At 39.2% G+C, this 22,932-nt stretch overlaps 1 protein-coding gene across 17 annotated transcripts in view; it reads right to left on the reverse strand.

Annotated features, from left to right (window-relative positions):
* The window catches only part of CTNNA3 (catenin alpha 3), a 1,499,312-nt gene that overhangs the window by 1,405,823 nt on the left and 70,557 nt on the right, over positions 1-22,932 (reverse strand). For all 17 annotated transcript variants that reach the window (XM_070488663.1, XM_070488665.1, XM_070488664.1 and 14 more), the window contains one exon: positions 7,346-7,538. In XM_070488663.1, the coding sequence (XP_070344764.1) occupies positions 7,346-7,538 (193 nt within the window). The remainder of the gene's footprint in view (positions 1-7,345; positions 7,539-22,932) is intronic.

Consider the following 22,932-nt stretch of genomic DNA (forward strand, 5'->3'; position numbering starts at 1 on the left):
TTGCTTTCTTTTGTAATCCTCTCCTCTCCCTCATAATGACACGTCAGGGAAATACTAACTTATCACTTCCTTTCCACAATCCTTCCATATTTTATTTAAGATTAGAACAAACTCTTAACCAGGCTTATTAACATTCTACTTAATTTTTGTCCTATTCTTTTTATTTAATCAAGGCACTGAAGAAAACACAAAAGAAAGTCTTTTTTTTTTTCCAGTTGTAATTCAAATCTATAATTCCATCTAAATTTTGCTTTTTGACTAGCTGAAGGCAAAAGCTAAAACCTGGCAAATTGCGAAGCTAGCCTCCGTGGGGATCTCATAGTACTATCAAGTCACATTTAAAGTAAATCTCAACCATTTTCCTCTGCAACGTTGAATTTGACTGACAAATCTTTAAGACTTTTGCTAAACCCAGATCATTAGTTAATCTTTTTTTCCAAAGGGCAAAACCAAATAATATCTTTGTTTACTATTTGTCCCTAGAATTTTTTATGAAAGACAACTCATGATGTTAAAAACTTCAAAGTGGAGTTATCCCAGCCACCACAATAGACCGTGTATCACTATATATATATATTTCTTTCTACATATTAGGAAAAAGTAGCATCTCTAGAAGTAGAGAACTGAGAACAGCATATATTCCTAAATGTTTATGAATAGGAAGTATATATATCTCTGTTACAACAATCCTCTGTTCTTTGCAACTTTGTGTACGGACAGCAAATGCCTATATTGTATCACACCACTTTCGAAAAATTTGTTTCTCACATAAGCCAAATAAAGTACCATAGTCTTACCATTATAAGGGATCCCAAAGAAACAGGCCATGTATGTTTGCATGTCTCAAATATTTCCTTCTTTTTAAAACTATCATCCAAAGCTTTCACTTCAGAGATAATACCTCAACAACTACCAATCTAAAAAAGTTGATTGCATTTCTACATACCAACAACACCAGAACATAATTGATTTGAGTCCAGAAACATGTATAGAAATTTGGCATTTAACAAAAGTAACATACCGAATCTGTTTTTCAAAGTTGTACCAATTTACACTCCAACAAGCGATGTATAAAAGATCCTGTGGCTTCAAAGTCTTTCTTTCATGTCAGGCTTTTCTAATTTTTGCCAACTGAATTGCAGAAAATGGTATCTCATTTGCACATTCCTGATCATTAGTGAGGTTGAACATCTTTATATTTTTATTAGTGTTTATTCTTATATAAAGTTCTTTTCATGCCCATTTTTCTTTCGTTTTTCTTGTTGATTTGTGAGAGTTCTTTGCAAGTTCTTCTTATTAATTCTTTGTGGTATGTATGCCAATATCTCCCCCAAGTGTGTCTTTTCATTTTCTCTAAGAATTTTTTTGATATGAGAAAGTTCTTAATTTTGATATAATAAAATGTATCAGTCTTTTCTTTATAGCTTTTCATTTCATGTTTAATAAATCCTGTTCTACACCCAAAGCCTTAAAAATATTCACCCTTATTTTTTTTCAGTTTTTGCTTTTGCCATTTAGATCCAAAAACTACCTGGAGTTGACTTTTTGTATAATATTATGAGAAACCAGATGGTAGAGAGATTGAGCAAGAGAGAAGCCAAAAGAATATGGCAGCTGAGAGAGTAAGAAGCTAGGCAAAGAATTCTTCCCTCTTTCAGGAAATGGGGAAGATAAAATTGGAGTTCTGAGCCTGCCTAGAAGGAAATGTCCTATTAAACATCCCAGACTTTCACTTGGGAGCTCTGAGGTATTACATCCAAGAGTAAGAGCTAACCAGAAATAGACCAACCTTTAAAAATTAATTCTATAATTTTTCATATACAATGCCCAGCATCCAATCAAAACTTATCTAAGATACCAGGAAACAAAATAAAACACTTTAAAAACCAAAAACGGGGCCGGCTCTGTGGCCGAGTGGTTAAGTTCACGTGCTTTGCTGCGGCAGCCCTGGGTTGGGATCCTGGGCGCAGACATGGCACCGCTCGTCAGGCCACGTTGAGGTGGCGTCCCACATCCCACAACTAGAAGGACCTGCAACTAAGATATACAACTGTGTACAGGGTGGGTTTGGGGAGATAAAGCAGGGAAAAAAAAAAAAGAAGTGGCAACAGTTGTTAGCCCAGGTGCCAATCTTTAAAAAGAAGAGGAAGATTGGCAACAGCTGTTAGCCCAGGTGCCAATCTGAAAAAAAGATATGTTAAAAACCAAAAGGAAAAACAGACAACAGAAACAAACCTATGGGAGAGCCACATATTGGACTTGTCAGATACAGAAATTAACTATAACTCAGATGTCCAAGAAAAATAATGGCAAGATGGAAATTTCAGTGGGGAATTAGAATTTGGAAGGAAATTAAAGAAATAAAAACTATTTCTATTTCCGTATAAGTGGAAACTTTTTAAAAAACAAATGAAAATTCAAAAACTAAGAATGTATAGTAACAGAAGTGAAAAGTTCACTGGATGGGCTTAAAAATAAACTGAAGAAGGCAGAAAAACATACAAATTTGAAGACAGCCTTAAAATTAAAATATTTTAAAGTACCATTTACAATATCATAAAAAATGAATTACATGTTTTTGCATCAAAGACGCACTGCTATTAAAATGTCAGTTCGGCACAAATTGTTCTGTAGATCCAACTTAATCCCAAACAAAATCCAAGTAGACTTTTTTGTAAAAATCAAGTAGCTGATTCCAAAATTTCTCTGGAAATGCAAGGGACCTCAGAATAGCCAAATCAAAATAATTTTTATTTCAGTACTTCCTATGAGGTACAGTAATCAAGACAATGTGTTATTGGTGTGAGGACAGACATATGAATCAATGGAACAGAAGAGAGTTCCAAAGTACACACACATATATGGTCAACTGACTTTCAAAAGAAACAGTAGTTTTCTTTCAATAAATGGTACTGGAACAATTAAACCTCCATATGTGTCCATATGATACTGGATTGATTGAATTCTCATATTTTAAAAAAAATGAATCAGGACCCCCAACTCACACCATTCATAAAAATGTATTTCTAGATAGATTATAAAGGTAAAACAATAAAGCCTCTAGATGATAACATAAGAGAATATCTTTTAACAGAACAGAAAAATCTCTATCCATAAAGGAATAAAATAATTAACAAGAATTTATCAAAACTACTTCTGAGTATCAAAAATGTTTAATATATTAAAAAGGAGAAGATATTTTTAATATCCTCAACTAACAAAGGACTTCTATGCAGAACATACAAAAAATCATCGGAGAAATACAAATTAAAACTACAACGGGGGGACCAGCCCCATGGCCGAGTGGCTAGGTTTGCACACTCCACTTCAGTGGCCCAGGGTTTCTCTGGTTCAGATCCTGGGCACAGACATGGCACCTCTCATCAGGCCATGCTGAGGCGGCGTCCCACATAACACAACCAGAGGCACTCACACCTAGGATATACAACTCTGTACTGGGGTGCTTTGGGGAGAAGAAGAAGGAAAAAAACTACAGTGGGATACCACTGTATCATCTGAATTAAAAATACTGACACTTGCTAACACCAAGTTGGTAAGAGTGTAGAGCAACTGGAATTCTTATACATTACTGATAAGTGTGTCAATTGGAAAATCCACTTTGGAAAACTTTGGTTTTCCAAATTTTGGAAAACTTTGGTTCGGTAATGTCTATTAAAGCTGAGTGTATACCTATGACCCAGCAATCTCATTCCTAGGTATAAATCTAACAGGAATGTCTACATTCATTCACTGAAAATAATGCAGAAATATGTACAAAGCAGGAATGTTCATTAAGGCCAAAAATTGGGACAACTAAAATGTCCATCAGCAGTAGAATGGATAAACAAATTATGTTCTAATCATTAATGAAATGAATGAAATATTACATGGTGAGATCTCACAAACAAAAGAAGTCAGACTAAAGAGATAACATACTGTAAGATCCCACTTACATAAAGTTCAAAAAGAGGCAAAAACTAACCTATGTAACAGCCAGGAAAATGGTTACCTTTGAAGTGAGGGAGTAGTAACTGGCAGGAGACATGAGGGCTGCTTCTAGGGTTCCAGTGACGTTCTACTTCTTGATCTGAGTGGGGGTTACATCAGTGTGTTCACTATGTGAAAATGTATTGAGTTGTTCATAATAACATATGCACTTCTCTGTATATACGTTATTCTCAATAAAACATTTTTAAAAACCTTAAATATAACCAATTGTGTGACTTAGAAGCAATGTCTATAGATTGTAGGGGAGTAGAGGCTATACAAAGGTAGTATATATGCTATAGGCAACACATGTAATCCAGACTCTATAAACAACTCTTAGTTAATCCCTAGGTAATTGCTATGTGAATATTCTAAAACTATTTAAATAAAATACCAGATTTAATACTTTGCCATTGTGTAGACATAAATATAGGGGTAAGCTAAAAGATCAAGAGTGACCATAGATAATGCCTCTGTGGACCACCTCGGCTGCATCTCTACGGTTCTACCCACATAACACCCTTCCTTTCACCCTCCACCCCTCGTGCTACCGTGTCCCATTTCCACACGCAAGTTCTTTAGGTAACCAAATGCTCACATTATTTATCACTTCAAGTTTCTAACTAAAGGCAGTAAAACAGAATCCTGTTGTAAAGCCACATAAATTACACCACGTCTTTATTAGAAGAAGAAATTTTCTAAAGTAGTCTCAAAATTCTTCTTGAAAATGACAATAAACATATAAATGAAAATATCCTCTACTTTCAATATTTTTTCACTTTTCCAAATACTTCAAACTTATTATTTATTCTTCATTAATCCTTCACATTATGCCACTGGACAAAGCCCTTAAAAACAAAAGAAGAACCAAAGCAGAAAATTATTTAAAATTTGTTTCTAGTATCATACAGAGTTGCTTGCAACAGAATACATTCTCCTGATACTTCAGCTCCACCACTGAGGTAAAATTCCTTCCAAGTTTTTGGGAACAGCACTGTCACTGTCATTATCTCTGCTATCCATAGGATAAGCATTGGCCATTCCCCAAATGCCAGAACCATTTGCCATTTCACTGCTTTTCTCCCACACTCAAGTGGCAGTAATTCAATTTGGCAGTTTGTCAAAAAGAATCAGAATATAAAGCACTTGGCGATCTCTAACCAAATGTATTTGTTGTGTATAGCATATGCCACATATATGTATTTCACACATTATAATAGACTACAATGAAGAATATACTGCATAATCCTAGAATCCGAACAGACTTCTCTTTGAGAACTTCTCTTTAAAATCATTTACTCTTATTGAGCTAAAAATATGGACTTAGTTTAAAAAAAAAAAAAAAGCAAATACCATTTCATGACAATTACTGCAATTATCATTCCCTTCTAAGAATGACCAATGTCTTACATATTTATTACCAGATGGTTTATGGAAACCACATTGTCAAGTAGATCACATTTTCTGAGAGAAACAATACCAGAATAGGGTTCATATTCTTACTAAAGACTCAAAAAGAAACCATAATTATGAGAGATCATTTGTCATAAACGCATTATAAAATTATATAATATAAAATGACGCTTCAATTTTTTTATTTATGTAACAAACATTTATCAGGTGTCAGGCATTGCTAAGCAAATAAGGCCTGGTACTTGCCACCTTCAAGGAATTACGAGTCTAGATTTACTGAGTAAGTAAATCAGTGGTTGGTGGATGGGGTGGTAAGTCCTATGAAAGAGAGATACTGAGAGTCAGTGGGGACCCAGAAGAGGGGCATCTAAATGAGCACTGAGGAGTCAGTAAATGCTTCCTGGAAAAGATGACCTGGGCTGAGCTTTGCTGCCTGAGTTAAAACTAGCTGAATGGAAAAAGCAATCGAGGTGAAGAAAATAGCTGGTAATGGAGGCACAGAGGCACACAGCAACATGGACCGTTCAAGATACTGCGAGTTCTCTTTTGAAGGAAAGTTGGAGAGGGTGACAGAATCAGGAAAAGAAAAGAGAGAATGGTAGAAGACAAATCATAAAATGCTATGGGAGCTAGGTTTAAAAATTTGAGCTTAATCCAGAAAGATAATCCCTCTAATCCTTCAAAAGCTACTAAAGCAGATTTTAAGCAGGGAAGTAAGATGAGTATATTTTCATTTTTCAAAGATACATTTGGCTTTGGTATGGGGCAAGTCTAATGTAGTAATCCTGAACTCAAGAGACAAGATTAGTCACGAAGAAGAGGGAAGGATCTGAGAGACAAAAGGAGATAGGACGTGTTGAACTTAGAGATTAATTGGAAGAGAGGGTAGAAAGAGAACCAAGAGTCTAAGCTGACCTGGTGAGTAAGTGGGTGATGGTACCAGGGCAAAGAAGACAGACAAAGAGTGGGCCTGAGACACTAGGGAGCAGGGAGGAATGACAAATTCATTCCAAATTATCTTGGGCATTATGATTTCCATATATTGTCTGAAGAACCCCTATAAAATACATAAAAAATTTAAAAAGTAACTCTCCTGTATTTGACCTAAAGTTTATTGTGGCTAGTATATTCATTTTAATTATTTAATTAGCAAAGATTTCCTGATTTTCTTAGTTATGTTGGGGATGGAGAGAGAGAAATATTTGAACACCGCAAGTCTCTTTTACAAAGCTGAACAGGAAAATTTAAGTTTTCTTATCCTTTTCTTATCCTTTCTTGCAACAAGCTGATATACAAAATCATTCCATTGACAAAAGAATATTGAGTAGTTCTTCTAAAAATAGCCTGCAAACGAGACTTACATTTATTAGAAAACCATTGTATTATTATAAGGAAAGCTGTCTAAAGATGAAATATACACTTTTATTATGCAATATTAACATAGCAGCAACATGAGTTCTGCATAGTTTATGCAAAGCATTTTTTCTTTTAAGTTTAGGAAAGCTAAACCTCCAGAAAGTCAAAAAATAATAAATGTCCTTCTGAGGTGGTCAGGTCTAAAACTTCTATCTCCAACTGATTTACAAAGAATTTTTAAATTTATTCGTATATGGGAAAAGATGTCTTCAGCTTCATTAGTCATTTCTCATTATATTCTATGACAAAAAAAGATACACTTGTCTGTGTTTATTATGGCTAAGTTATGGCGCGGTGAGAGGAAGCACTTTCCTGGAGGGATTGAACAGCTAACGGGAAGAACCAGGAGTGGGACTCTGAGCCTTGGAGCTGCCTAATGAGCCTCTCTGCCTCCCACGGCTGGCTCCTCAGAGGTCTACAAAAGATTGATAAACTCAAGTCAACAAAAACAAAACACTCACAAATCTAATTCAGTAACTAACACCCTAAGGATGTGTGGTTTGCTCCTGACCGGGACTAGAGTACTCACTTTCTTTGCGAACTCCCTCAAGTGCAGCAGTAAGCTCTTCCTTTAAAACTGTGGCTTCCTGGGCGATCTTCTCTCCCTTGTCTAATAAATTCCAAGTTGCTTCCTCCACAGAAGCTAGAAGAACTCTGGCTCGTTTTGAACGTCCTTTTTTCCTGTTGGAAGGATTCTGGGGACAATTTACAAGTGTAGTAACCTGAAATTGAAGAAATACAAGTCACTCATCAGACAAATTGTGAGGAGACACAGTCCTGGTATATCATAGGCCTGCACAAAAGGAGGTATTTCATAGTAACATGATTCATTCCCAGTACTATTGGCACACGTCCAAAAGTCAAGTCAAGGCCCCAAGAGCACCACTATTAGCCACCACAGAGTTCCCAACTGAAGATAGGAAGGAAGGAGGGAGGGAAGGAAGGAAGGAGGGAGGGAGGGAAGGAAGGAAGCAGGGAGGGAGGGAAGGCCGGAGGGAGGGAAGGCCGGAAGGAGGGAGGGAAGGAAGGAAGGAAGGAGGGAAGGAGGGATGGAGGGAAGGAGGAAAGGAAGAGAGAAAGGAGAGAGGGAGGGAAGGAAGGCCATAGAGATTAAACCTCGTCAAGTTTTACTATCGGAACAATGCAATACACATTTTAAACACATATATCTCAAATAATTATTTATATCACTTTGTAGCCAGCAACCTATTAAAAAAGAGGCAAAAATAATTATAATTAAATCTATAAGTATTAGTCTATTTAGACTGAGAATAGAGATTATTAATATTGGTGGGGGAGGGAGCAGAACCACTCTGAAGCATATAAAACAGTGGCCACCTCAGGGTGACAAAATCCGAATCCTTCCTAGGCGCTCCATTCCGGCCCTTTGTGAGCTCTCTTACCTGACTCCCACACTCTCCCCTAACTCAGCCGGCCTCTCTAACAAACAGGTCCCACTCAAAGTCCCTATCAAGAGGCCCCTCCTGACCAGCCCCGTCCCCACCCTCACCCTCTCCCACTCTGTCCCTTCACTCCACTTTATATTTCCTCAAAACACTTATAGAGCCTGACATTCTTTATTTGTTTATATGTTTATCTCATGCTAGAATGTAAATTCCATGAAAGCAGGAAATGTGGTTTTTTTCTCCAGCACCCAGAAAAACGTGCAAAGTTGGTGTTCAATAAATACTGATTATAAAAATGGCTTAATTAATGGGGTAGTTGAAGAGGGGCTGTTTAATGTCTGTGTTTTGAATTATCTGAATGTAATAATAATGAGCATGTACTACCTTTGTAAATTTGTTTAAAATAAGAATAAACTCATGATAAGAGCATTATTTGGAGATAGAGATTAAGCATCTGTATTTGGAAACAAAACCTCATACTAAATTACATTATGAAAAATATCTATGTCTTAGTTCAATCTTGGATGCCAATAACAAAATTTCGTTAACATTTCATAAGCAAAGCTGGAAGATCCCCACTGTAGAGGAAGAAAAAAAAAAACTTGTATGCAATATTTAAAGTAGAAGACGTGGAACTGAAAGCTAGACTCCTGCATGTCATCAAATAGCCGAGGCTTATGACCATCCTGCACCGCATCTTTGACAACAGACTATTTATAACCCTTCCTGCTCTGCAGCCCCCAGAGATTTTGCTTATTTATCGTTTATGGAGCATTAAATATTTGTTTATTTGGTTGTCCAGACTCAGTTTTTTAGCCAGGAACTGAGAAAGAACTTACAAGCTGCGGGGGAAATAATGTGGATGAAAATAATTTCTGTCTGCCCTTCTAGTCCCTTCCCCCATCCAACAGACCCTCTGCGTTATTCTAATTTGCTTTATTCTCATGTTCACAGCCCAGAGTGGAGTGCCTTGTAGCAAGCCTTTGTTTTCTGTCTTGGAAAATGAGAACAATCATATTATCCTCTAAGATTGTGTGAAGGTTAAATATGTAAAATGTTTTATAAAATGCATTATGAGACATAAATAGTGGTTGCATTTAATGTATATTTTCTAGTCCATTCCCCACATGGATACAGAAAATCTGTTAAGGGATCCTTGTCAGAGGTGTTCTCTCTGGGTTCACCCTTATCTTGCTCTCGGCGTCCCTTGTGCTAAATGTGATGAAGTCAGTTGACAAAGCACATTCTATATGCTTTACAACCAGCCAAATTAGGACCGCATGTCTTTAACATGTATTATGTAGTCAATAATAGGCTTGATTTATTACATGGGTTTTCACATACTCCAAAAGGCAAACATCTCACTATTGTCAGCTTAATTTATATCAAGAGTTAAAAGGTATTTGTCCCCATTAAGAAAAATTATAGCACCTAGTTTCAAACCTTGGTTTAAAACGAAGAATAAGCGTCACTGTCTAAAACGTTCCTTCAGAATGTATCTTAAGTGCCACAGTTCATGACGCTTCCCACTGAACAGTCCTCTACTGTTGTTCAGATCCTCCACGCGCCAAATGTTTCCCATAGAATAGCCTGAACTTTGAAATTAAAATGAGCATTCCAGAAATGCTTTGTTCCTTATAATAAATGCCAGAGAAGTAAGAAATATGAAAAGAACATTGTATAAGAACATTGTGCTTTCATCAAAAAAAAGCAATTGCAGCTTGCAAGTTATTCACTTTCATAAATCATTTGTATCTATGTCTTCTTTTAAAATACCCCAACATAGTTATCTAATGTTGATTAAACTAAGTTAAGTGACACTTTCAATGATTCATTTTATTTCAGAAAGTAAATATGGCTCAGTAATCCTGTGGGGGGGTGGGGGGGAGAAAGCTAAACCCTTTTTTTTCACTCCAATTCACCTACAGAATCTAAACGACTCCCACCGGTGACTGCGATTCTCTATAGCAAATGATTGTCACCAAGGGTTGGGAGTGCATATGTTATTTGAAAGTCTCCTGTCTCTTGAAGGGATATGGGCAACCAGTAAAAATTAGCTTTCAAATTATCCCGTAAAACAATTCCTGTTTCTTCATTTTCTTTTTAAATAAAAAAACAGTTATATTTTTATAAGGAACAGAAAAACTTTGGTTGGAGTTTACAACAAAGATGATTCTAATGTACGGTCCAAGCCCATGCCTTGCTAACCTTTCTTTTTGTCACTGATGCACAATCCTCCCCGTTCCCTCTCTCTCAGACCTTAGGGGGGGTCCCTTTCACGAAAAATCTTCAACTCTAGAGCCTTAAAAAATTTGAGTTTGGGGCCAGCCCAGTGGTGCCGTGGTTAAATCCGCACGTTCCGCTCCAGTGGCCCAGGGTTTGCCAGTTTGGATCCCAGGTGCGGACCTAGGGGGCAGATGTTAGCTCAGTGCTAATCTTTCCAAAAAAGAGAAAAAAAAACAAACTTGTGTTTGCTCACTTTCCTTTAGTCTGTAAATCTGTGCTAGGATACAGACACAACTTCATCATAGATATAGGAATGAGCTCCCCATTGAAATGGTCCTAAATTAGATTCTTCAAGTAATATGGAAAAAGAAATCCCCTACTTTATTATTGTTCATGTTTAAAATCCCATAAAATAAGGTGTATTTATAATGGTGTGTAATATTTATACATTAAAATTTAGAGGACCAAAAAAAGGATTTTTCTAATCTTTCCTAATTCAGGTATGCTTCTCTAGATTCTCCAAAGACACTGAAAATTAAACTGATATGCTTAATGAACCAAGCCTTCGACTGTCATTATACAGAGCAATGCTGGTGCACAACAGGAGCATTGCAGAACAGGATGTGAGGTTGTGATTTACTTTCATTTTTGCATCAGTGCAACAATCGCTTCAGTACCTCAGCCCCTCACTTTGTAGAAAGTCTTTTCCTATGCCAATTTGGGTAACACATTTATATTCTACAACCGTGTTCTTTCCCAGTCTAACTCTAATTTCTCTTTAATTCTACTATCATTGTAGTATAAAAAGACCATGTTAACAGCCATCTCTTTTCTTGTTTACGAGCTAAAACACTGAATTTTAACCTTCCTCCAACAGCTCAGGGGCCTTCGGGGCCACTTTTGCTTCCTTGAGTTGATTTTAATGTGTGAAATAAAATACAAGACATTTAGGCCATGTTAATTAGCTGAAAACTTCAGAGTTCTGACAGAAATTAAAAGGATAGAAAAATAAAATTGTTTATAGATAAGTAAAATCAGTGATCTTTTAAAGTAAAAGGTATCATCTAGTCTTGGGGAGAGGGGGTCCTTTCTTTAAGTCACTGATAATTTCAACTGTTCCTTATTTCCTACCAAAAACAAACTTTAGTGTGTTAACAAAAGTACTGGGGTAGGTTGATGAGTTGGAAACCCAGCACATGCATATCCCTCAATTAACATTCAACACTCCCCCAAAACCAACTACAATATTCTTTTAGTTCATCTCAGGCCAATAAATATTTATTGAGCACATACTATGTTCGAAACAATACCCTAGACATTTAGAAAATAAAGATGAGTAAGCTCCAGTATGGGGACAGGAGAGCTACACAACTAGGGGCAATGTAACAGGGAGAAGGATAACTGCTTACACTTAAAAGTATAAAGGAAGTGCTCCAGAGATTGCAAACATTCGTAAGGATTAAGCAGGGCTGCGGAGAAGAGTCTTCAAGGACAGATGGTTTTCTGCCAGGAGAGATGGAGAGGAAAGCAAGCCAGGTAAAGGAAACCATGTGCAAAAGGGCAGAGATGGAAATTACTTTTGTCTGAGAGTAGTAGATGTCAAGTTTGGCAGACTGCAGGATAAAAACAGGAAACTGGGTGAGAAATAAGGCTAGAAAGTACGTTGTAACTTAAATATGAGAAATGTTCAAAGCCGAGGAAAGACTTGAGTTAATTCAATAGGCAACAGACACTTCGAACACAGCACACCCAAAGCGGAAGCCTTCTTCCACCAACCAGCCTCTCCTCCACCTGTATTCTCACCTCTGGGACTGACACCTCTAACCTGAGGCAGAAACCCAGAGGTCATCTGGGCTACTCCTCTCCCTCAACCTCCTTTCTAGGTTCTTTAAATTGTCTTTTTAAAAGCTTCAGTTTCTGTCACCTCCTTTCCAGCCCGCGGCCATTGCTTCTCACAGCTGCTCTCTGGATTATTGCCCTAGCCTATGTTCCCTCCAAGCCATTCTCCATGACACAAAAACAGGGCCTCAATCTCAGCCCCGTCCTCCACTCGATTGTTATGGAAAGTATATGCATCAGTTCTGGTCTCCACACCCATCCCACACTTCCATTGGAGCCCCTCTCTACAATGCAAATCTGACACACTCGCACCAGCTTAAAACCTTCCAATGGCGCCCTGCTGTCTACAAGATAAAGTCCAAAGCATGGTTTACATAGTCTAAAGCATGGTTTATGAGGCACTTTATTATCTGACTTCTGACTAAATTTTCACTCTCATCTTCCATTCCACTGTGGAGTTTGACCACAAATTACTTGTTAGGCCCAGAACGGGAAATCTTTGGCATTCTTGACCTGGAACAACTCCCTCCCCTCATAGCCCCTTGTATGTACCTCTCACAGCACTCATGACAGTGTTTTGTAATTAGCTGTTAACATACTGCCTCCCCAGCTTTACCATGAACTCAGTAATGGCAGGGGCCATGCTTGACTTATCCTGAAAACCCAGAACCAGGATACTCTAAGTAATAAATAAATAGTGGTTGACTTAATGAAAAGATGGATGAAACTCTAGATTGTAGAAACCTTAAACCAAGAGCCACAATGTGGAATGATTTGTACAAGGTTACAAAGAGAGCTGGTAGCTGAGCCAAAATTAAAATCTAAGTTTAGTGAAGGCATATTTAATCAAACATGGTTTAATCAAATCAGTTTTAGTCAAAAGGAATTTCTAATGTAGGATATTCTGTCTTTTCCCACGACTAGTATTATGGAAAAGCAAATTTTTGTAAATTCTGAATAAACAAGTCTCCATTCATATAGTTTATTTGGGGTCTAATCAGTTCAAAGTGATCTAGAATTACGTATATACTAATATTTGGTCTTTTTTTGGCAAAAAAAAATAAAGACAGGCTACTTAGTTCATTTTCAAACTATAAATAAAAGCAGAAGACACACTATTTTTATTCCTGATTTTCACTTGTGTGTGAGTGTGTGTGTGTGTGTGTGTGTGTGAGGAAATTGGCCCTCAGCTAACATCTGTGCCCATCTTCGTCTATTTTATGTAGGATGCCCCCACAGCATGAGCTGTGCTAGGTCTGCTCCCGGGATCCAAACCTGTGAACCCTCGTCTGCGGAAGCAGAGCGTGTGAACGTAACCACTAAGCCACGGGGGCAGCCCCCTGATTTTCACTTTTTAATCCTTGTATTAGGGCTGCCATAAAAAGTACCACAGAGTCGGGGCTTAAACAACAGAAATTTATTTTCTCACAGTTCTGGAGGCTAGAGTCCAAGATCAAGGTGTCAGCAGGGTTGGTTTCTTCCGCAACCTCTCATTGGCTTGCAGAGGGTTACCTTCTTGCTGTGACGTGGTCTTCTCTCTGTGTGCATGCAGACCTTGTGTCTCTGTACGTCCTAATCGCCTCTCGTAAGGACAACAGTTATATTAGGTTAGGGCCTGCCCTAAAGACCCCATTTTGACTCAATAACCTCTTTAAAGACCCTACCACCAAAGACAGTCACATTCTGAGGTACTGAGGACTAGGGCCTCAACATATGAATTTGCGGGGGACACAATTCAGCCAATAACAATCCTCACCACAAATGACATAAAAAGTATAAAACAACCATCATCTTTTTAAATATAATTTAGGGTTTTATTTGTTTGTTAGATTAACAACCACTGCTATCTAGAGCTATTACTTGGAGCTATCGAGGATGATAACAGCACATGTAGATCCCTCTCCAATTGCACCAGCCCTCTGGCCCACGCAGATGGCATAACAAAGCAAAGAGATTCATGTGTCAGACACACAAACAGCTGTAGCTAAATGTTCTAATCCAGGAAGGGCACTTATTCTTGGAAAAAACATGAACATAAACACAACTAGGAAAAGACCACATGCTGAGACTAATATCAAATATTAGTTTTTTCCAGTTTTTACTTAACTACTTACCACCCAAAATCAAGTTTGGACTCCACCATGCATTTATTCAACAAATATTAACGGTACACCTGCACTATACCAGGAGGATATGGCAGTGAGCCTCATTCTACTGATGGGAGACAGAGAATAAACAAATTCATAAGTAATTGTATAACACAATAGCAGGTAGTGATACGTGCTATGACTTGAAGAAGGGTAACGGAATAGATGAGTGATGGGGAAAGTGTAGGATTTGATATCAGAGAAAGGCGCTCTGATTAGGTAACAAGGACTCTAAGGAAGGAGAGCAGTAAGACATTTGAATATCGGGGGGAAGTATTCCAAACAGAGGAAATAGCAAGTGGAAAGGCTCCAAAATGAGAGCTTGACTGGTGTGTGTGTTCCAGGAGCAGCAGGAAGGCCAGTGCACCTACTGCAGAGTGAGGGGAGAGCATAAGAGATGAGGTCAGGCTGGCGTCTAGGCACCAAATCGTGCAGGCCTTGTAAATCACCACCAACACTCTCAATTCTATTCTCGTGCTTGGGAGATATTAAAGGTTTTAGCACAGGAAAGTAATATGAACTAACCTAAAATTTAAAAAGATCATTCTGGCTGCTGTGAGAGAATAGACTGGGGATTGGGCAGGGACTGAAGGAGAAGGATGAGGTATGGAAGAAAGAAAAGTAGTTAGGAGGCCATTGCAACAGCTCCAGCGGAAATCACACTAACTTGTTCCAGGGAGCAGTGGTGCCATCGCGGAGAAGCGACAGAATTCTGGTGATTCTGAAGTGAGTCCACAGGGTTTGCTGATAGATTAGATATGGATTATGAAAGAAATAGGGGACCAAAGATGACTGCATGGCACACAGCCTGAGCAGCTAGGTGTATGGAGTAAGATTTACTTAAGGAGACAATGAGGAGGGAGGCGAATCAAGAGTTGAGCTTCAGGCTTGTTAAGTTTGCCTATTAGAGTTGCTCAACTGGAGACTAGTAAATAACTCTAGAGTTGAGAGAGGTAAGGGCTGGAGATAGGTTTCTTATAGATTATGTTTTCATTTTAATTATTCACATATCAATGATTTTGCTGGTCTCACTAAAAATTTCAAAGATATTTGAACAGTGTTTCATCCAGTATAAGACTGGATGAGACCTCCTAAAAACAAAGTATAGCTAGAAATGTTACAGGGTTGAACTTTGGGCACTCCCAACATTTAGAGGCAGTTATTTATCAGGAAACCCACCACCATGAACCTATTCATCCTAGGATGTGTGGCTTTAGCCATTTCAAATGTAACTATTATCTAGAAAAGATGCTTGTTTTATACAGAGCAATGATTCAGAGACAAACTAGGCTTCAGTAAAAAGTGTAATGTTAATTATATCATCTCCTGCTCTACAAACAAATGTTTGCAGGAATGAGGAGAAAACCTACCAAGACATTGAACTAAGCAAACTAAGGAGAAATTATATTCATGCTGCTGTTTACACCTAAATCAGACATTAATCATTCTGGTGAATCAATAACCAATAGTTTATAGTACAGTACTGATTCAAAGAAGTGCTGAGCAAGAAAAGGTAAAAGGACAATTCTTTTTCATCAATAATCATTGACTGCTTGAAGGAAACAAAATAAGAAGTGAAAAATGCAATCAGGCCAGAGCTGGCCCCAAAATAAAGAATGGCTGACCTCATGTGTAGTAGCTGCGGCATGTTCAAACAGTCCCCTGGTCAATCCAGCCCAGCGTTCCACGTCTAGCAGTGAGTGATGGTGGGATATGGTTATGAACCCTAATTCTGTGTTCCAGCTTTGTTTAATAATCATTTATAACCCTATCAACCATAAAATTGAACAAACTATGCCAATATGCTTTGCCAACACAAACTTATGAAGCTTTATCTTTACTTTGCTCCCACTATGTGTTGCCAGATTCCTTTTTTTGCGTTTACCTTAGACCATCAGATTGACACATGTTCTCTTCTAACACAAAGCTGCTTTATATTGAAGATGTCCAGGGAAAAATATACATAATCACCTGCTCATCATATACAAATAAGAGATAACAAATGTTAAGCAAGAAAGACCACAGGAAATTTGACTTGTAGGTCTCTATGGTCAAGATTTTATAGCAACGCAAATGTAGTTTGAATACAGCCCATCAGTGATTTAAATGTTGATGCTTGGTTTAAAATTGATTGGATTGCGTCCACCTCATTTGTCAGGATTGTCTCCACGTTGACAAAGCTATGTTTGTCTCTTTTTTTTTTTTAAGATTGGCACCTGAGCTAACAACTGTTGCAAATCTTTTTTTTTTCTGCTTTTTTTCCCCAAATCCCCCAGTACTTAGTTGTGTCTTTTAGTTGTGAGTCCTGCTAGCTGTGGCATGGGGGACGCCACCTCAGCATGGCCTAACGAGCAGCACCATGTCCGTGCCCAGGATCCGAACCAGCGAAACCCTGGGCCGCTGAAGCAGAGTGCATGAACCTAACCACTCAGCCACGGGGCTGGCTCCTTCTTTTTTTTATTTAATAAAAATTAAATATCAGTCACAAATCTTGAATCCCCTTGGCCAGTGCTTGATATTTAATGCCCTAACGTCCCATCTTCAAAACATCAGGATATTACTATCATCTCAATTCTAAAACACCATCAATTATAACACATACCATCAATTTAATCACTCCTTTTCAGAATGTAAGCTTGGAAAATATTTTGTCAGTATTGAACCTTCCAAATCCAAGGCTGAGCCATGAGGCCTATTATCCCAGAGAAGGAGAGAGCAGAGAGAAAAAAGATATCATTGTTCATCTTTGAATTTAAAAGCTGGCTTTCTGAGGTCTTAAGCAAAAATAGCTATGAAAGCCATTAGAGAAACAGGAAATTATTTTCTAAATTTTTTAGCTCCCATTTGGCAAAAGCTAGATCTTATAGACTAGATCATAGAGTCTTATGAAAAAGATCTGGTCCTATAGGAAAAAGAAGTATGGCAGCTCTCCTTGCCTAGCCCCAAGAGACTACTGGAAGAAGCCAACAGGTAGGAAAGACAAGTAAGATACATGTCCTTAAAACTCCTCTTTGAGCTGTACCCAGACTGGGGAGCTATGCTAGCATGATTGAGGGGAAACAGTGAAAGCAGAGGGACTTTGGTTCCATTTATCTTTGGGACTCTGGAAGAAAACTGCTTCACAAGCTGCCCTGCACAGACTTTGGGGCAGCCACAGTGTAACCTTGGCATCACAGTAAGTAGGCAGGAGCAAGGGCAGCTTAGCTTTCTAAGCCACTCTTGATTTCTCTGAGGTATGGATAAGACCCAGACCATCCTAGGTACCCTGAAGGACAATCAAAATGTGGCTGTATTGAAGACTGGTGGGCCTTCCCCAAGCCCACCATGGTGAGGAGCGAGGGGATCCTGCAGCAGAGGCTGAAAGGTGGACAGATAATGCCAGACAAATGATGGAGGATCTAGCTGGGACTTAGGGGTCTGAGGCTCTGTCAAGGGTCAAGGTGAGGCTAAGGCATCCTGGGAGAACCATGGACCCTAACCAAGCCAAGAGAGAGCAGTCCACAAACTTTATCAGCTGTAGACTACATCCTGAAATATACAGAGGTGACCACAAGATGGCCATGCATGCGACTGGTCACTCCTCGAATGTCACCAGTTCAGAGAGCATCCCAGGCAAGCCACTCTGCAGCAATAGGCACTGTCTAAATGTTACACATGGATCCAGAGGCCCATCTCCCACCGCCGTGAGGTCACGTAAGCAACACCCTCACCTCAACCACATGGTTCTAATTATTTTACCTAAAGAAACTGAGTATTTACCAAAAGGCACTGTTTACAGTGCTGAATCACACCAGTTTACCAATCTTATTGGCTGAAATGTAAGGCGTTTTCCCAGTCTCCAGGGAGTGGGAGCTTATGAGGAAGGTAAGATCACTTATGAAAGATAAATGAGCTAAAGTGGACTGTGGGTAAATTTGTGATTCTCTACACGCATGAGAAAGGAAAACTACATTAAATGTTCATATCCATTGTAAGATGCATCCTAATTTGAGAAATACTAAAATCTGAGGTGCAGAGTATGGGAAAACGTGTCTGAAGTAGAACTACAGTACCTTGCAAATCAGAGTTGAGAATGCAAATTGTTTACTAAAAGAAAAAACATCTGAAAATCACAAACCACATTTATTAAGCCTTAATCTGTAGAGCATTCAATGCTGTGTGAGATATATATATATACTCAAATTCAGCTATAACAAGGTGAGGTAACTTTCCCAGAGATAAAAATTATGTCTAGATTATAACAAATTATGTCCTGGTTTCAAACATCCTAAAGGAGAAGCACTAGTTCTTGAAAAGCTTCTCATTTCTTGGGGCATGCTTCCCAGTGCCCCAAAGCCCTTTCTGGGTAGAACAGAATGACTTGGTGTAAAACTGACCACAGGCTTGGAGAGGGACGGAAGCAGGGGTGGCTGGGCCTAAGTCGGGCTGTGGGAGAGGCAGATCCTCTTCAGAAGAAATGCACCGGTTCTGCACAACAGGACGACACTCTTGGGCAGTCCTTTCAAGGACTCAGTTGCAGAGCAACAGTATGGGGATCAGAGTTCAGAAATTCCCGATGACTTCATCACTCAAGCAGGTAGCTAAGGGTGTAGGTCATTGGTTTTCACCTCTGGCTACACAAGGTAGCAATTTAAAAGCAGAAATTTAGGGGCTGGCCCCGTGGCCAAGTGGTTAAGTCCGTGCGCTCCGCTGCAGGCGGCCCAGTGTTTCGTTGGTTCGAATCCTGGGCACGGACATGGCACTGCTCATCAAACCACGCTGAGGCAGCATCCCACATGCCACAACTAGAAGGACCCACAACGAAGAATACACAACTATGTACTGGGGGGCTTTGGGGAGAAAAAGGAAAAAATAAAATCTTTAAAAAAAAAAATAAAAAATAAAAGTAGAAATTTACAGCCTCCTACACCAGCTTCTCAAACTTTAATGTGACAGAAATCACCTTGATTATTATTATTATACCATAGATTTTGATTCAGCGGGTCTAGGGCAGGGCCTAAGGGTCTGCATATTTTAGAAGCTCCCAAATGAGCTTCAGATGCTGCCTGATGCTGCCAGGCCCTGGACAACCCTTTGGTGGCAGCAAGATCCTACTCCAGTGGCTGTACAGTAGAATCACCTGGGAGGCTGTTTAAAAATACTGTTAAGAGTCCTACTCGAGAGATTCTGATTTAACTGGCTTTAGCTGTGGCCTGGGTATCAGGGGGTTTATGGGTTCCACAAGCGATACCCTTTTGCAGCTAAAATTGAGAAGCGCTGGTGCAGGGGATTGGAAATGTGAGCTCCCGTATGTGACGTAACACCATACCATAATTTCAGACTTGTGCTTATGAATCTCTTTCCTCACTGCCACTTCTTCAGCCCTAAGCAGAGTCCATCAGAACCTAACTCGTACATGAATCCACAACGCTGTCAGCAGTGGATTGCTGGGTAAGGGAGAGCTGCAGAACATGGGACCAAGACCTCTCAGCTGCAGTAGTTTTCCTAGAGTTGCTACTAATAGTCCTCCTGGGACCCAGGAAAACTAACTGAGCATGTTACAGAGTCGATGCAGGAAGTTACCCCCAGGAATTCCTTATAAATTTATTCCAGATGGGCACCACCCAACTCCATTAAAAAGACAAAGAAGGGGCGCCATTCTAGGGCAAGCCTTGGGCCAAGAGACAGAACAATGCTCACTACTGGCTGATATAACAGGCCAGCACAGCAGTTCTCACATTGCAATCACCGGAGAGCTTTTAAAATTACTGCCTGCTCCTACTGCCAAAGATTCTGATTTAATTGGTTTCCTGCATGGCCTGGGCATCAGGACTTTTAAAAGCTCCCCAGGTGATTTTAATGCGCAGCCAGTGTTGAAAACCACTGGGCTGACAGGATCTCAACAGTAACAGGAATTTTCTGAATTGCCTAGTTAGCACTCTTTCCCCAAGTGAGACTTTTGTGTCTCTCACCGGGCTTAGTGACAGACCATTACATCATAATTTATCTCACAGCAGCTCTCAACTGTGTATGGGTTATTGCCCATTTCTTATCCTTCCTTCATGGGTAAGTGCAAAGTATCTTCATGAGAAAATGGTCAGTCTAAAGCAGGGGCCTACAAATTAAGTACCCCAGGCCAAATCTGGCCACTTGCCTCTTTTTGTAAATAAAGTTTTATCGGAACACAGCCACATCCATTTTTTTATATATTGTCTAAGGCTGCTTCAAACTATAAAAGCAGAGGAGTTGCAACACAGACTCTAAGACTGTCAAAGCTGAAACTATCTATGATCTAGACCTATACAGAAAAAGTTTGCCAACCACTGATCTGGAGTCACGGAACTGTCAAACTGCAGCATTATCTCCTGAGACAAGTTGGGTATTCTGAACCATCCCAGGAGGTTCTATGAAGGGCAGAATCATAACCCAAGCAGTGAAAATGACCATCTGGGGAGATACGGACTCTTCCGTCCTTTCAGCCAGCTGAACCACATTTGCTCCCATCAATCTAGCATTTTCCAATAAAATGGCAAGTTGATCTAGGCTTATCAGTCTATACCACTTGGCTGCCTACAAAATCAGTTTATAAGAGAAAGATCTTATTCCACAGCTAAGCTAGAAGTGGACATCTGTGGGATCAGTGTGAATTTGTGGAGGAAAAGATAAGTGAAAGATAAAATATTAACAGAAGTGGAGTGGATCAGGGGTGGTCGGAGAACCCAGAACAACAGAGCAGCAACATTAGAGTGAGTAGAAAGAAAATCAGAGTCTGACAGAGTCAAAGATGTAGGAAGCAAGCCAAGAAGTGAAGCATGTGCAGAGACAGACATCTGCCCACAGCTCATCTCAAAGCTACCAGGTTCGGGGGGAGGGAGGGGGGCGGGGCAGCCCATATCTGCCCAGCCATGCACACTCCCACTGGACTTGTGCTATTTTAGTCAGTTAGCTACTAGTTTTTCTTGTCGTTATTTTAATTTAGGAAGTGGCTTCCTTTTTCTCAACTATTTATTTCTCAAGCAATACTATAGCCTAACAACTTTCCCATGGGAGCTGTTTTCTGGCAGTAAAAGAATGCAGAAATTGAAGAATTCACTTTATTAGAATTAACTCAACTGTACTGAATCACCTTAAACTTTAAAACATTACTGAGACAGAATTAAGTTTATTTCTTCATACTACCATAAAAATAACATCTTCAAACTTATTAAGCCTTGAGCCTATAAGTGTTTTAAACACATTTAATTCACTAACTTTTAAGGTTACTTGTTAGGCTTACAGTCAAAACTCCAATATTTGTTTATAAAGTCATCTACAAGAACACCCTATGTGCGCAGACTTGTCTTTGAGATTTCTTTGGAACCTTCAAGATTAATTCTGATATAAATTCTGTTGATAGAATAATAAGCAAGTCTACAAAGAAAAAAAAAGCTTGGAGATAAAACCCAGGAAACATAAGAAAATAGCATATTCTCATTGAAAATGACCTATAGAAATGACAGAAATCAACCACTAACAAACAAAACTTGAATTCTTTTCTGAAAGGAACAAAGGGAATTATATTCTAGGAGGCTAAGAAGCCAAAACACCTAACCTGGAAGTCAATCAGATCTGTCTGTAGAACAGGGGGAAATGAACCCTTTGGGCATCTAGGCATCTATTTGCATAAAATGATATGCATGATAGCTTTTGTTTGTTTGTTTTTCCTTTGGCTAAAGGAGAGGAGAAAGAAATTATGTTGAGAGCAGAGTGTGGCACAGAGATTCTGCATAGAAGCCAAAGAGAAAAGGAAAACACGGTGTTTGGAGGAGTAAGGATTAAGTTCACCATCCAGCCACTTGGACTCAGTTTGACTCAAGCAGCAGGGAGAGATTAGGGAAAAAACTGAAAGGGGATGTTTTCATAAGGAATTTTACATGACTCTAGGTTTAAGCGTTGCTTCATTGGTGCCCATGTAACCGAGTGACGCACAGTTGAAAAGAAAGGTATTCTCCGCTCTTCTGTAGAAGCCCACTGCCATTCTGCCACCTTAAAAATTGGCAACTTTGGAGGCACTGGCACCTTAGCATGTCCATTTCCAGTCTCACAATGAGCATCATTGGCAGTTACCATCCACCATCAACAAGATGAAGCCAGACAAAATGAAAAAACATGGCAGATAGACTGGTTTGGGAGCATAGGTGAGTCATACCTCAGAGACTCCAAAATTTGTAGATGAGGGAAAGGGCAGAAGAGAGGCTTTGCAGGAAAATCTCCATTCCAGCATAAGCAAGTGAGGGCAATTACAAGAACCCTGGATTGCTGCTAATGGAACTTCTTTAGAACTTTCAGCTGCTGATGAAGAGGTCAGGGAATCAGATTACGTAAGGAACACAAGTATCCGGCCTACATGGCCAATGCTCAAGGGAATTGGAAACAGTGAGGCCACACAGAGACTGGAATATAATTCGGAGACTAGATTGTGGTTTGGAAATTGGAAGGATCCATTAAAACCCTGGTAACTAGGTAATCTTATTGTCCCT

The sequence above is a fragment of the Equus asinus genome, chromosome 2 (assembly GCF_041296235.1).
Source record: "Equus asinus isolate D_3611 breed Donkey chromosome 2, EquAss-T2T_v2, whole genome shotgun sequence".
Lineage (NCBI taxonomy): Eukaryota > Metazoa > Chordata > Mammalia > Perissodactyla > Equidae > Equus > Equus asinus.